Source organism: Bombus fervidus, chromosome 3 (assembly GCF_041682495.2).
Source record: "Bombus fervidus isolate BK054 chromosome 3, iyBomFerv1, whole genome shotgun sequence".
Classification (NCBI taxonomy): Eukaryota; Metazoa; Arthropoda; class Insecta; order Hymenoptera; family Apidae; genus Bombus; species Bombus fervidus.
In genome coordinates, this window is record NC_091519.1 from 14,026,181 (window position 1) to 14,042,865 (window position 16,685).

At 41.0% G+C, this 16,685-nt stretch overlaps 1 protein-coding gene across 6 annotated transcripts in view; it reads left to right on the forward strand.

The window, feature by feature from the left end:
• The window catches only part of Hs3st-a (Heparan sulfate 3-O sulfotransferase-A), a 151,728-nt gene that overhangs the window by 121,782 nt on the left and 13,261 nt on the right, over positions 1-16,685 (forward strand). For 3 of the 6 annotated variants that reach the window (XM_072000236.1, XM_072000237.1, XM_072000238.1), the window contains 2 exons: positions 6,486-6,579; positions 15,967-16,468. In XM_072000236.1, coding sequence (XP_071856337.1) covers positions 6,521-6,579; positions 15,967-16,468 — 561 coding nt within the window. In that variant the 5' untranslated portion in view covers positions 6,486-6,520. Of the gene's footprint in view, positions 1-6,485; positions 6,580-12,854; positions 13,835-15,966; positions 16,469-16,685 lie in introns of those variants that run through there. The other 3 variants (XR_011799463.1, XR_011799464.1, XM_072000235.1) reach the window with 1 other exon arrangement.

Below are 16,685 nucleotides of genomic sequence, written 5' to 3' on the forward strand. Positions count from 1 at the left end.
AGGTTGATTTTTGCAAATGTTAACACGATATGAAACGTAAAAAGATAGGGAGAAGTAAAAAGGTTACCATCTCCGCAGAATTTCGACAGCCGCCACTTGCTGCTATCGTTCGCTCACGTTCCACGATACTCGCGTGTTCTAACAATAATCGTTAGATTTAATTTAGAATAATATTTGTTGATTATAAGTGCTACCTGTTGTTCCTTGGTCGTTAGGCACTCGTGAATCGAAGAAAATAATTGCTTTTATAAATAGTTGCGTTGGATCGTGGGTTTTGAACGAGGGTACAGTGAAGAGTATTATTGCTCGACGTATAAAACGGAATAAAATAACGCGCGTTCTTTATTGCCGTTTATTTATGATAAATTGATTCGTTAAATTGTAGAGTTGTGTGTAAATATTGCGTACACACGGAATACGTATGTTCGATAAAGTAGAGGAGAAATTGTAATCTATTCAGAAAGTACAGCAGTATAACGTTATCGAGAATGGAAAGAAGAAGCAGCACGTCGTTGGTGGAAAATAAAATAAGTACAATACGTAGGATTATCCAGTGTATATCCTTTTCTCTCGTATTCGTATTTTTCAAAAAGTCCTACTTGAATCATACGAGAAGTTCTTAGAATTACAGCGATGCTGTTAGGATACACGCTCTTTCGCGATAAATATTTTAAAACAATGTGGCAAACTACGAACTTTAAGTATCGTAACGTTTTCAGTATCGTACCGCGAGTTTTTCTAGAAAACAAACGACATGTTTCCAGCTACATTATATATGTATTAAATATTTCATGGAACGGAGCAACTCGTGTTACAAATTGTACGTACACCGTTCATAGAGGGAAAAAGAAACGCAGGAAGTACAAATACGCGAATAAAATATGGAAAGCTAAGTTTACCGTGAAAGAATAATCCGCGGCGATAAAGGATTATGTTCAAGGTAGCACTTACAACGATTAAAAACTAATACCAGGCTGCATTTACTCGACCGTATGCTTTTCTCCAAGGTACTACGCGTTTATTTCACCAGACGTTACAACCTTCGAAAAAATGTCATTTGTTACCAAGTAGTTGGAGAAAATTGAAAAACGTGTACCCCCTGCTAGACGAAACCGTGAAAACTTGTAAAAAGTCCGATTCAGAAATGATCGGCATGGGAGGCTTAAATTCCACGAGACTGTGTATCGTGGAAGGTTGAAAAAATTCTCGTAAATTGCACGAGGATCGAAAGAAAGAGGAAACCCGTAATCATCTTCCCGCGGAAGTCGATTGATCCCGGAGGAAAAAACACGAGGGCGAATGTTGCGTGTTCTGTGTTGCATGTCGGGGATGATGGCAGCGGGAGGCGGTGAAAACCGACCTGATCGTGCCGGAGGAACCGTACGGCCTTTACAATACCGTCTGGAAACGGCCGTGGACGTTATGCAAGCGGAAGAATGTCGTGTGTTACATCGCCGAAACGATCGCACACCCACGCCCTACATCCTTGCTTTCATTCCACTGTGCATCATTAACCTCTCCGCTGTTCGATGTATCGATTCTGTTCTCGCGTTCTTCTTGTTTCCGAAGACCTTTCGTGACAGAGGGTGAAACGTTTCTACACGAGGAAATATTCCGAGAAAATTCCTTTCTCCTTTCGTGTTGGTACGTGGTGCGAAAGATCGGTAGATCGAGAATGGAAAGCGTGTTTTTCGTATGTAAAAGGCAGAGGCGCCTCTCTCGCTAAATCGCTAAGGTTTATTGCTGTTTCGAGGACCTCGTCGAGCGCGGAAATTCGGACTCATCGATCTCACGATCTTAAATACAGTTTCGTAAATAATCTCGCGAATACACCGCAGGATCGTGAAATAGCCGGTATTTTCGAGGGTCAAAGAGAAGTTTCACCCTCTTCCAGCGAATTTGGACAGTGAAAACTAAAAATAAGAGAGATACATATATCGTCTACGTATCTTCAAAGTTTCATAATTTGTTCAATTTACGAGAGACCTTCCCTTGTAACTTCTCTTTTATCGTCCAGACGCTTGCTACGCAGACTTTCGTTTTATAAACGTTCCGTAGTCTTGGTATGCATAAATACGATAAAGAAATGCAACACGCGTACTCGAAGAAATTCGAAAAACCCGAAGAAGAATTTGCGTATCGTCGTCGTTAACCCTCGTTAACCTGGATCGAACGAAAGACAACGAGGAGCTGAGGAATCAAGGGATACTTTCGAAAGAATCGTCGCACGTTCCTTCGCATGATACGAACATCGATAAAGAAAGTTGGACAGGCATAACTCGCACCAGGTATCGATCATCATCGTGGCTGTTTGCAAACTGGCGCCGACACGACGATCGCCTAACGCCGCTTTCAGCTTGGAATATTTCCTTCCGACTGGCCATTCTCAGTCGCGAATCTGCCATTTCCAAAACGAATTCTTCACAGGACCGATACGATTCTTAAAGAACTGGCTGTAGCTTGACAACTTTTCGAAAGCTCATTTTGCAAAGTTATTCTCAAACTTAGTCCCTTCGCTCGCAACGTTTACCGGAGTTTCTTCCAACCGGGAAGTTAATTTTTCTATTACCAGGAGCTCGTTACGCGTCCGAATTTTCGAAGATATAATTTTTCCTCTGGAACGATGAAATAGCCGAGCGTGGCTCACACAGCGGGACAAAAGAATGGCTAAGATCTTTTTACCATCGAAAATGGTTTTATTCCATTATAAAAGCCATTGATAGAACGTAGGAAAATTTACGGACACGTAGTGTTTACCAAAGAAAATAAAAGACACGCGAATATTGTAGTCGTGGGAAAAGGAATTTCTTTCTTCTTTCGATAGCGTCAGTGTAAAAGCAACGGATTTCCATTGAAAATACAGAAATTTCTAATTACTTTTGTGGTTCTACTTTTGCAGTTTCGCGTAAAAGCTCTCGTACTTTTTAAAAATATTTCAACCAATCTGTACATTTACATAAATGTAAATTTCCGATCGAAACGAACAAATTTATATTTTCATACGGAATCATCCCCTGATGTTTAAATCGCTAATTACACGGTATCTCGTGTTTTATTCGCTCGGGCACGAGCATAAAGCGAAGTTCTGAAAAAAAAAAAGAAAAAAAAAAGGAAAAAAGAAGAAGATTGAAAAAGAGCCGGAAAAGAATGGTTCGAACGAAGGTATAAAAGAGAAATACAAACAACGTAGATATAATAAATGCAAGAAACCGCGACGCGCCACTCGTTCGCGTTTTCGAGAATTAATTTCGCGCGTATAAATAAGGTCGTAATAAGCGAGTAGTAATCCAGCGTTCCAATTAAAACGTTTCCATTTTCAAGTGTTGTGTTAAACGCTAACGAGCTGAAGGCCAAAGCCGAGGCTCTTCAATTATGCAAACCTCCGCTGATAACGCATTCATCATTCTCCTAATCAGAGGTATTCTAAACTGGATCATCTTCCTCGCATTGTCGTCTCTCTTTATAATTACGAAAGCATTTTCTCTCGACGAAGAATTTCCAAGAAGATGCGTGTTACGGGACTCCGTTATTCTTGGTACGAGCAATGGCAACGAGATTAATCGATGCCAGAATATGCTTTTTAACGAACTACAATGGCTGACAAAGCGAACGGTTTCGTAAGATGGATGAATCCGCGAGAAACAATTTCTACGCGAGCTTAATCCGATCTTTGCCAACGTCCACGTGCCAGCACGCGCGCCGCTTCCTTTAAAAAATTCCACCGATAATTTGTTATCTCTTGTCGTTTTCTCGTGATACTTTCGATGCTCCCTTCTTTGGAAAGTCGCAGGGAAACGAGGAAAGGAGAAATTGGACATTGTTCTACCGCGTAGCTTTTGAGACACTTCACTAAACGTAAAAAAGAAAAAAAAGAAAAAGCAAATTCAAAGTCAAAATAGTTAGGACGTCGCATACGCGTCAAAGCTATATACGACAGTACGTACGTGCGCGTACTATCGTAACAGACGATTAGTCATTATCATTAAGCTATCGTGCGTGAAAATTCCAGCAACGCGTAATTCCACTTGGAATCGCGATGTTCTTCGCTATCGCCGATTCACGACGATCTCTATAGCTGCACGTGAGAATGTCCCGGTTAAGTGGAGCCACGTAAATCACTGTCGTTGCTATTCTATATACAATCCACTCACTCTCGTTCGCCATTATTTCGAAATCTTCCTGCTATTTTAACCTAAATTTTGTCGATAAATTTTGCCACTTTTTGCTTCCAATTTCACGATACGCAATGCGATTACCGCGATGAATAGATAACGAACGAGCGATGCACGTGGACGTTCTTGCGTCAACGGAACGATTCATCGAATTCCGAGGAAATAGAATGGGTGGCGTTTTTCGCTCGGTCGGTAAAGATGCACGTATCGAACTAGCAAATTTCATTACTCGCTTTTTTCTCTTTTTATTCGCCTTCTTTTCTCGGGAATATTTTCTTTTTTTCTTTTTTTTTTTTTTTTTTTTCTTCTTTCCCTTTGTTTCGAGCGATGGAGGATAGCAATTTGCATGCCCTACTATGTTCGGAATATTTTCGGGCGGCTCGAAATGCACGTTCGTGTCTGGAATTGCCTGTTCCGTGAAAATTTCTCATAATTTGTATTTCGAAGCGACGCGACGACGATTCTATTGTGTCTTATATACATGTATATCTGACTTCGGGAATTCAGGATGCGTAGCGGCTGCGTCTAGAGTAGGAAAACTTTAAGAAAGGCTCGGCGGTGACACGAAAAGAAGAAAGGAATTGCGAGGCAGATTCGTGGTTAAAGTAATTCGCGATAGCGTAATCTTGAAACGTAAATTTCAAAGTTGCCAAGAATACATCGGAATGACAAGTATCGCGACAGTGTCAACCGACGCACTCTCGCTCTTGTCTCTCGAGGAAGCCAGGCTCGCGAATAGTCACGCGGCAAAATGAGAAAAGTTATACCACTGTAATCGTGAATTTTCATTTTCGTCCGCAATAACGCAACGGGTTTGCTCCGAATTGTCCTCAAAATCGTTTGATTTTTCACATCCTCGTCGCCGTCTCTTTCGTTACCACGCGAAATTGCGTTCTCGGCGAACCTTTGATTTTCGTTGATGTATCTACAACGTACCGATGCTCGTTCGAACGCAAAGGTTTCGAGAACGTCGCGTTCGAATTAATTTCAGCGACGATGGTAATTCTTTTATGCGATGGAAATCAAAGTACGGCGAATCTCCTATCGGAGCGTCGACTAACCTCTGTCACGATTCTCGAATTTTTATATTCCGATCTTACTTTTCTCACGTTGCTAGCAAATAGAATTACTATTTCTTTGTATTCCATTCGTAGTGTCTTAGCAAACGAAAAGAATTTGCAACGTTTCGAGACGTTTAAGAAAAAAAATTGAGACGGAAAATCGTGCGTGTGGTAGAACTCCATTTTTTTGAACGTACAATTTTTATAATCAAAGTTCATCGATTTTCTTCGCTGCCTAATATTTTTCGTTCACAGAACAAAAGCTCACAATCGGATAAGTGAATAGTACAACTAGCACAAGCACAATTAATCGCGCGTTAACTAGAAATCCATTTTTTTGGCCGTACAATTTGTATAATCAAAGTTCATCGATTTTCTTCGCTGCCTAATATTTTTCGTTCACAGAACAAAAGCTCACAATCGGATAAGTGAATAGTACAAGTAGCACAAGCACAGTTAATCGCGCGTTAACTAGAAATCCATTTTTTTGGACGTGCAATTTGTATAATCAAAGTTCATCGTTTTTCTTCGCTGCCTAATATTTTTCGTTCACCGAACAGAAGCTCACAGTCGGATAAGTGAATAGTACAAGTAGCACAAACACAGTTAATCGCGCGTTAACTAAAATTTCTAGTAAATGGAGTTTTATTGTACAAGTTTCGTATAAATACGCTAAATATAAAATAAATATAAAATAAGCTAAATATTGTTACTTGTAACGATGATTCGTCGTTGATCAACTCGATACGGATAGGAAATGTGTCATAAGTAATATACGATGACTATGAAATATATTTGTACGCATCTTTATGCATCTTCCAATGAAACATTCCTTTATCCGAATCTACGTTTCATTTCCATAGTATGGAATTTTTATAATCATACGAAAGTACCGAATAATACGAAATTTATTACAATTAGATCTAATTAACTAGTACACACAGTGGGAGTTAAAAATAAACACGCTTCTTGAAGGTACAAAAATTATTCAAATATCCTTACATATATTGTTGTATAAATTGAAAATTGATAAACAAATATAAGCTATGTAGAAATACGAATAAAATAGTAAAAAATAGTAAAAAAAAAAGCATAGGTAAGTCAATATTATACTAACCTCGTTTTAAAATGTACGTGTATCTAACTCTCGTTGTGAATGCGATAATAGACGCAGTGGTATGTACATACTTTTTGTAGATACAAATGTGTGAAAATATTTATACGTAATATTCGTGGTATTGTATTTTTGCAGAATCCTCAAGAATGTGAACAAATAAACAAACGCAAATGCCCAACAAGGCACGGCCTCGTCGAGAGTGGTCTCCCCAGTCCCCTATAGATGTATTGTGAGTATCTTGTAATAAAAAATAATAAGTTGAATATTAGATGAAACGATAACAAGTTACACCGAGATGTTCCATCCGACGCGTAATTCCAATGTGTTTTGAATGAAACTGTTGGAGAATGTTTATCAGATTTCGACGAACAATAAAAACACGTCGATGATAAATAAAAACAGCGATAATGGAACGGCTGTGAATATTTCCTCTTTGTTAATACTGTTTGTTAAAGTTCTCACGGTGTTATTCATAATTTTCGGATATTTTAATTCGACTCTGCCGAAATCGCTCGAAACTGGAACATTAAACGTTTCGAAAATTAAATCGATTTCACGGCTGCTCCGAATAATCAAATTTTATAAACTCACGCATCATCTCGAATCTAGGCGCTTCGATTGCCGCATTATCCGTCACTGAATTTTAGTTCCACGTTTCGCGCAATATCAAAAATGCACAAATTTTTCCCCCTGTTAACGTATACGTAAAAATAAAGCTTAAATGCGTATTCGGCTAGCTGAATATACATAAAATATCGATTTCAACGTGGTTTATTTAAAAAAAAAAAAATCGTGTGGAAATTGAAAAAAGACGATAGTTAGCCAAATGGGAAAATTTTGATGTAGGATTTGAAACAGCAATGCGAGGCTCGTCTATTATATTTTATATTTAAATCTGGAAGACATTCGAGGCACGGTTTATCCTTATCCAATCGAACTTGCAGATATCTTCCTTTCCCTTTTTTCTTTTTTCTTTTTTTTTTTCATAAATTAGAACACTGTGCGCATACGTAAAACAGTAGAAGCTACTTTCGTCTATTATCTTCACAATCTAAAACGTACTAACAAATTGCGATTTCACGGTGCGTTGCAATGCCTGTTTTTACATTTTGCACGGAAGGCAACAAAAGACAAAGATGCCTCGATACGAGATATCGATCCTATGACAAGAACTACGCCGCGTTTTTGTATACGAGAGAATGTTGCAAAGTAAGAAAGGTATAGTTCGTAAGATGTTTTGGTAGTTTGCGCGCGAGTAACAAACGCTTCCTCGGCGGTATCCGTGACAGGAAGATCGTTGCCTTCCGCGGAGTCTAATTGGTCCAATTCGTAAGATAAGGTCTTCAATTTGAACGCAACGGTCATGGCGAGGAGTCACGACAGTGCCGGATGTAATTAAAAAGGTGGAGACGTTGTAGCACGAGGCACGTTGTCCTAAAATTATACTCGTCATAACTGCGGCTATTTTCCCGTGAATAACAACGAAAATTGACGGGCTAACTGAAAAACTGCATATTCTCTTTTCGAACGGGTTCCTCGAGATTCTTTCAAGGGGTTGATCATCGATCGTAATGAAAGGTACGCTCGCGTTGTATGAAAAAAATAATAGATGCAGTGAATATCAAAGCAGCGTGAAAGATATCGCGATGGGGCGCAATGTAATAAAAGTAATGCGAGAAGCGAAGAAAATTAAATAATTGCTAAATAATTATTATTCGTTAACAGGTTCATCGCGTGAGCAATGTTTTAAAGTTACTATTATCTATAATACCTAGTTATATACAAACTCTCAAGATTATTTAACAATAGCCTTAAAAAATAATTTCTGAATGGTAGGTACCGATTACGAATAATAACGAAGATACATCGACAGACAATGTTATAATTGTCAATGTTAAATATTTATTTATACAAAAATTTGGAAATAATTACATGGGCATATTGCCAATTGATGAATCGTATTAAAGCATAGCAAAAGATAAAAGCAGTAAGTAAAGATTGTTAATACAACCTACACGAAATATGATTACTTTTCTTGTACGATACTTTGCAAATTCACGACCTTCTTCGCATTATCTTGATAATATTATTTGCATAGTCGTCTAGTTCATCGCGCGTTGCTATTTCCGCTTCGTATTTTGTGACGCTCACGGAAGAAACGCTGATGTAGGAGACGCGAGCGGAGAATCCACGAAGATGCACTTGGCGATGACTGTGTTAAATAATTATTTCACGAAACGTTTCGTCTATGCAAATAATTCACGCTTAACAACGCGTAAACGTAACGAGTTTCCTGTTGCGAATTATCGACTAAAGAGCAACCGGTTAGGTCAAACCGATCGATCGATATCGCGTACCTCGAATGAATTAACGCTCAAGGTGGAGGAGGTTTAATATATCGAGTGTTAAAGTAATCCAACACTGTGTTGAACTTGTTGTATAAACGTAAGATCTTGTTGGGAGCGAAGTATTTCACCCGTACGGTACGATGTCTGTTGACGAACTGTCCTTCTACGTTGTTGCTTCTCCCTACCAGCCGTTGGATTTCGTCTGTCCATCGTGCCTTTCCGGCTGGTCCTTTTTCGGGGTTTTTTACCTAATCTCGGAGTCATTAGATTTACAGCTCAGGGAGGACATGTAATTCGGAATTTCCTTAAGAAGGTGCTGAAGTGGTCGCCACTTCTAAGAGAACTCTACATCTGGTCTTTAGTCTTCTCGAGCACTGAAGCCATCGACAGCGCATAGACAAAAGACTGCGTCGAAGGCAAACCATAAACGGTACACATGCAACGTTGGCTTCAGGGTTTTTCGGTCACGCTGCTAGCGTGCGTATACTGGACCAGCTCATATTGTATTCCAAACTTTGTACTTACACTTTAATATTCAATATATATTTTTTCTACCTTACAATTTATCCACGCGTTCCTTTGTATTCACATACATTCAATAACCTTAGCAGAAGGGAATGAGCCTGTCCGTGCCATAAACGGACCGCCACTCAAAATTCCGAACGTTCGACTCGTCGATTACGACGTAGTCGAATTTTTTCTCTCATACTTCTTCCTCTATAGTTTTATGATTCAATTTTGGTATATAGAAATTTCTGGTCACCGACGAGCGAGAATTTCACGCGCGATACAATTCAAGTTGATTTGATAACACGGAACGCGCGCGTAATAACGCGGTAAAAGTCAGTGGTAGCAGTCGTTTGGCGGCTGGTCGTCCGCGTGGAAGTTCACCGTCGAAATTGCGATTTGTCGCGATAATACGGTCGATGTGCTGCCAAAGAGAGGTCCCACCGATGCGAGATAAATATTTGGCGTTGCGCCGAAAATCGTCTGCCTCTGTCTCTGTCTCTTTGCCGGTCCTCGGTTCCTCCATTTCGCTCTTTCGCGCTCCCACGACTTTGGTCGCCCAGAATCAACCGAACGAAACCAAAGGGTAGAACGGGCCTGTGGTTGTTCGATGCCGCTTGTTTCCCTCCAATTGCCTTCCAACTGGCCGATAACGTCCCTTCCGCCCCTTGGAAACGATCGGCGAGTTTAGATTTCTCGTGGTGTAACGCGTCGCGTTTGCAAAGTTGGCGCGCACCCACTATAGCAAATGCTAATTTCGTTGAAGCGTGTCAACAATGAAATCGAATTTGTGAACTCAGAGTCTGTATACAGTGACAACGATATGGAGAAAAAGGATCTGAAGAAATATCGGACAGTTTCTTGTCCAGAAATCTGACTTTACGAATTCGATTTCACTGACTGGAAGACGCAAAGGATTGAGCGAAGATCAAAAACGTTAGAGCGTATACTGTGACAACTATACGACCTATGGCGAGGAAGTGTCTGCGGAGACATCGGACAGTTTCTTGGCCAGAAATCCAACGCTGTTGGTCTTCGTTCAATTCTTCGAGACGTTTAAACAAAGTCGATCGCGTAGGATGTCGTAGGCGCTGACTGAACGACGAAATCATAGCTACGGAGAATCGTACGAAAAGTCGTGGGTTCTACGCGATCTCGTTTAATTCGACCAAACTGAATCACAGGAAACTAATTCGGACTATAAACGTACGTGACGTCTTCCCGATAGCGGTACGCAGAACACGTAAATTCTGTATCTTTTCTATTCCTTTGATTCGCTGGTTTAGAGTGACATCAACGTGTCAGATTATTAACGACTACTTATGCTAATTAGATACTTTGAAACATAGTGACTTTATCATTTAAATAAGGTTTCCGAGATGTATATCGTTGGTGAACGAGATTACCGCGATTGAATCCTTTTGGCCACCGAGAGCTTCTTTTAGATCTGCTGGTATCTTGCATTCGTTTCTTGCGAGATTTAAAGCGGCGCGCTCCCAACGGAGATCTCATTGATCGCGATATCCGCGTCACGTCGGTTTCACTTGTTTGGCTTTTTCTTTCGTATCTTGTAGATACGCTTGTTCCTGATTGAACGCGATATTTGTAGATGAATTTCAATTCTCCAGCCTCGTTAAAGCGAATGCACAGGAGGGCAATGTCGTAGGAGGGACATCGATACATAAAAATAACGTAACATCGATTTATCTCAGTTGGAACGAGGGAGCACAGATATCTCGCAGTGTAGCTTGCGTTCCGTCTTAAAAAATGGAAGATCGCTTAGAAAGGAAATCCTTGTTTTAGGATATCTTAGAGAGGCGGCGTACAAAGCTTTCCTTATAAAATAGAAGACAAAGAGGAAAAGGAATCTGGTTGAAAGGCGGAGGGTAGAACGTATCGCAAAGAAACAGATACAGTGTCGGCGCAGGACATATCTTCCACGGTCCCAAAAGTGGATTCTTGTTCTCGCGCGTTTCATAGGAAATCGATGATGTACGACGACGGTCGAGACGTCGAGCGCTTTTCTCGTTCGCCTGAAAGCCATTCGATTTCAAACGTTCGTTAGTTATTCTAAGCTTAAGGACCAGCGGCTAAAAGTTTCGCCGCCTTTAAATTCCGATTTATTCGAGTTGTAGCGCGAGATCGAAAGTTCGCTCGTTCCTCTCGGCGTCTCCTCCTCTCCCGAGACTTCATTAAACGTCTTTATTTAGAAACTGAGCGCCCCTTGAGCTGCGTTGCAGATTCTTCTCCCTTCGTCTTCCTTCTACTTCGTTCCTCTTCCATTGACATTAAAACGCGCTAGGAATGCGTTAATTTCCTCTTCGTCCGCCGCGATATCGTTAGCTTTTACTCGAGCAAATGAAATGGCTGCTGCCGTTTTACGACCATACGATAAGGTAGAAACAGGAGGAGCGGTATTGATTTTTGTATCTCGTCGTGCTTTTAGTAATTAGTTTGTTTTCGTATTTAATCGTTACTCGCTGAAAGTAATTAAATTTGGCTCGCGTGGTTGTAGCGATCTAGCGAATTCGAGTCGGCGTGTTCGCGTCGAGGAGACAAGGATCGAACAGCTGAGAGAGGACGATTAGAGAGTGGGAAGAACGAGCCGTGACCGAACAAACTTACATTGCGATCGTAACTAAATAATTTAGATTTTTAGTTTCTGCCACGATCTTGGGATTTCGATCGCGTGAATTGACGGGATAGTTTCAGATCTGTCGCGAAGAAACGGACTGGAATATTCGCGAAATCTCGGGAGGAAACATCAACGCGTTATTAGAAACACGATTGGAACCCGAGGAACCATAAATACAACGACGGATAAAAGAAAATGCGTATAAAATAAGAGACACGAAAGGATAATTTTATTTGTATGGAATTTTACGAACTGAATTTTTATTCGATAAGAACGATGAATAATTATAATATATATACCAGCACAGTGCAGATGATTTTTGCCAATACTGTAAAAAGCTTTTTAGTTAATTAATTTTTAGTTCGCTTAATATTCATAGCGTATGAATTTTAAATTTCCCCTTTTCCGTCAGCGCGTGTAAATTTCAAAATACTTTTATCGCAAGAACAGAAGCAACGTCTATGTTAAAAGCACATCGGAAATTTCGTTATATCCGCGGTGGTTTGGTAAAGTTAGAGTCGTCGAGCTTCCAACATCAAGCCTTCTTCGTCTACACTTCAAAGACAGCGCGGTATTCAGCAAAACTGGTAACTACGAAAGTGTAACAAGCAAGAGAGAAATTGCACTATCGCTTGTTTAATTTTTCATTCGGCTAAGGTACTACAGAACAGAGTGTGCTGGTCGCGAGAAAATTTATTCTGCTACCTTTTTTCACAACCGCTGTGGATCGTATTTCTTCGATGTAAAATTTAACTTTATCGTTTAAGGGTATTTCGTTTGTCGTCGCTTGGTTCGCAAAGGAAAAAACACGAAAGATGGAACGTTCAATTGCCGGTAGCTCGAAACGTTTGATTCGTGGCGTATTTAATTATGAAGTATCACGGTCGAAAGATTCGTTCGATGTTACGATAGAAAGCTGAAGGAACGAATTGTTTTTCACACGATTATCCTTATCGGATACGGTGGACCAAACGTGGTGTATCGTGGCTCGTTCTTGGCAGCCTCGGGCAAAAGCAACGTACGAGTTGATTTATCGATTGCAGCGAAAGCAACGGTACTAACATTTCCCGAGTTCCAACATAGCGGAACCGTTCTCTTGTAAATGCGTTTCGTTAAGTTTCTCGATCACGTATACGAAAGTTCAGCGTGTCATGAGGTTCCGGCCTTTCCCCTTCCGGCTTTCCACGTCAAGATGTCCACGCGCGTTTCTTCCTAGCTGCTCGAAAGTTTCATCGTCTTATCTTTGTTACTTCTCTTATCCTTTCGAACGAGTTATTCGAAGTTAACATTTTCTAAAAAATGTCAATCTTCCTTTTCCAACGAAACTTAAGATTAAAAGTGAAACGTAAATTATAGAATATTAAAATTTATCTCAAGTTTCGTTCCAAGTTACAAAGTTCCCTAAATCGGCCGTACCGCGAATTCTGTCGGTGTTAAAAGGCTGAAAATTCACCACCTCATCGGCGTTCCTGCATTCGGAAGCAACGCGCTGGTTTGAACGCTATTTAAAAAAGACAGTAACGCAAGATACGTACGCGAATTTAGATACGAAGATGATTTTAATTAATCTCACTTAACAGGCGTTTGTATCACGGCAGCTGATGTCAGCGTTTCCGACCAGATTATTCTTATCTGGTGTACACTTTGTTTTCCGCGAAGGATCCGTTCGTTCCGCGAGACTGCATGCGGGCTTCCCTGCTTGATTTATAGCTTCAAGCAGTTACCGATAAAACTTGGCCGCGTTCGAGATATAATTCGCAAACGCACCACGATTAATTCCATCGCCTCGTCGATCGCCAGGGGAAGATCTCCTTGCCCTTTGTTGCCGTGAAACAGACCATTACGTTAATTACTACGGATCTTTAATCCTTCATCCGTCAGCCTGCAGGACTTTTGTCGAAGCCGTTTCACGAACTGGAAGCGATGCTGGGACGAATGAACGGTAGTAGCAATCGGATAAAAGGAGGAGGAGATCCGTTAAAATCGTTCGCACTGTAAGTTAGAATTCACTCTGCCATTTCGACGGCGAAGTAAATCTACCGTTATATTTATGCCAGACAATTTTCATGAAATTTATGAAAATACAAAAAAGAAACAAATGCACGTATGTATTTATGGCTCTTGGGATTTCGATCGCGTTCCCGATCATGCGTTGCGCTTTGTTTCCACGTTTGGCGAGTTTCAGGTCTGCCCTGAATAATTGAACCGGAATGTTCACGAAACGTGGAGCGCGATTTGCTATGAAAATCCCGTTTATAGCCGTGCTGCCACGATGGCAACATTCGAAATTCGTGTTCTCAAACTGATGATGGATTTTCGTTGCTTCAGCTACCTGGTAACGCTGGCAGGAAAATATGGTAACTCGCAAAGGGTTGGAAAGATTGGAAAAATTAAGAAGGGAAATACCCTCGGTTTAACTGAAAACCACTCGTACAATGTACAATGAATTAATAAAACGCCTAAAGAAAGATACCGCGACCGAACGTTCGTAAACGCGAATAGTTCAATTTGCCTGTAAAAGGTCTCCGGTCTGCTCTCCGTTCGACGACCCATTTTTCATTTCACCGGATCTCCTCGCGTAGCTCTGACTCTATACAGCGCGTTACGATTCCGAAATCCTGCGAAAAAGCGAGTGCACCGCAAATTCAACGTTCCGATACCAACTCCATCAGCGGTTACTTCGGGGCACACAGAGCGCACGGTTGTACAGGCCTTTATTCAGCCGTGGCCGACAACGTAATGAATTCGAAGTTACGCAACTCGAGAACAGTGGAACGCTCTGGCGTTCGCCTCGGTTGCGCTTATTCTATCGTGTTTCAATTACGCTACCGCTGGTAAATACACTGGAACGGGCCAGGGCGAGATCCGCGCCGTGTTTTCCACTTTGAACGCAGATGGAAATCCCGACGCGACGACGTGCGATTAAGTGCAACGCGTGCGAGACGACCGCTTATCAGTATGCGCGTAATGATCGGTAAGTACACCGGCGTTAATAATTCCTGCCGCGTGGAAAGAATAAATTACGAGCTACACGTGCGTGTTTTTAACGACGCGGGTTGCGTGCCACCAAATTGAAAGAGACATGCTTTAATCCGGTAATGCTCGTAGTCGTTCTAATGAGGTAGAATGGAGGGGGAAAGAGATAGGAAAGTTGATTCTGCGTGGAAAAATATTCTGCGCGAACAAAGAAATTTTACAAAGGCTACAAAGAGTATTTGCACGTAACCTTATTTCACCGACGAAGCGTATTTTCATCAATAAAACGTATCGTACGTTTTATTTTCGTAGTATGAAATGTTAATCGTTAGGTAGAATGCGAATTATATTTATAATAATATAATAGTCAGGTGAATTTGACATATTTTATCTTCTGACCAATAATAGATTGAAATATACTATACCGTAACGTTTAATCTTGACGCACTTTTACGCTTTTTTCTATAAAGTTATCCGCATCGTCGAAAGTTTGTTGGTCCATGAAATTTATCTTGTCTTAATCATTTGAAAAAGTTTGGTAATCACCGATGACCGCCGACTATCACGGTGATAATTACTTGGTATTTAACTACTACGATAAACATAATGGTGTGCGAAAGAAATAATATCTTTTATAGGCACTGTATACGTTTCGACAGAAGGGTGATTTAAATAGCGTTTTTACTTCGGAATCTATCGCCAAACCTTTTTTATAAGATTTTTAAGATGTAACACTTCGATGTACATATTTGTATTAGGTTGTCCGAAAAGTATCTTTCCTTTACAGTCTTTTACAACGATGCATCTTTATACGAACATGAAACCTAATCTGTCGAACTTTGTGATCCTTCTTTTGATAGAACAAAACGGATCATACGTAGTTCGATAAAATAATATAAAACGGAAAATGCTATGCATCCTTATAAGACGAAAGAAACTTTTCAGACGACCTGATATATCCAGAACATGACGTTTGCTTTATTACATGCAATTGAAATAAACCGAAGAAAATAAATATTCGTTGGAAATCATATATTCAAAGTAAAAGTTTCTAAAAGTTCAACCAGCTCGCGTTTAGTACCCAGACTACGTTTGGATCACTTCCTGCGACGATGATTCGATCAATAACGATGATAACGTGTGTCATCAGGTGGATGTCCCGCTCTGCCATGAGGCCGGCCGAGGGCGACACATCGGACTGCATCCTGGTGGTTGGCATATCCAGACCGAAAATGGCCGCTGCCTTCCTCACCGTTGTCCTACTTTCCCTCTTTCTGACCTTCCACATTCTGTACGATAGCGCGGTATACAGTCTTCACGCAGCCTCCGCCGTCGAGGGTCGTACCGTCGAACTCGTCTCCCAAGTCCGCGCCACACCGCCTTTGCTCTTCTCCAGCAAGGTGCACTTCCCACGCACCAGCCGTCATCTACCTCAGGCAATCATCATCGGCGTACGGAAATGTGGCACCAGGGCGCTCCTCGAGATGCTCTTCCTTCACCCGCAAATCCAGAAAGCCGCTGGCGAGGTACATTTCTTCGACCGCGACGATAATTACGGGAAAGGCCTCGAGTGGTATCGACGCAAGATGCCTTATTCCTTCAGGGGCCAAATCACCATCGAGAAAAGTCCCAGCTATTTCGTCACGCCAGAGGTGGGTGCGAACTCGGCCAAACACCGCCAATTTTTATACATTCTAGTGCTTTTTCGTGTACGTGGCTGAAAGAAACGGAACCCAAATAGGAATTTATCTTATCTGCTAAATATCGTAATGAATATTCCGAATATTTTGTATATTTCTGTGTATCCTACTGTGTCTCGTACTTGTCGAATTTCTCGTATTGTATTGGGTTGGCAACTAAGTGATTGCT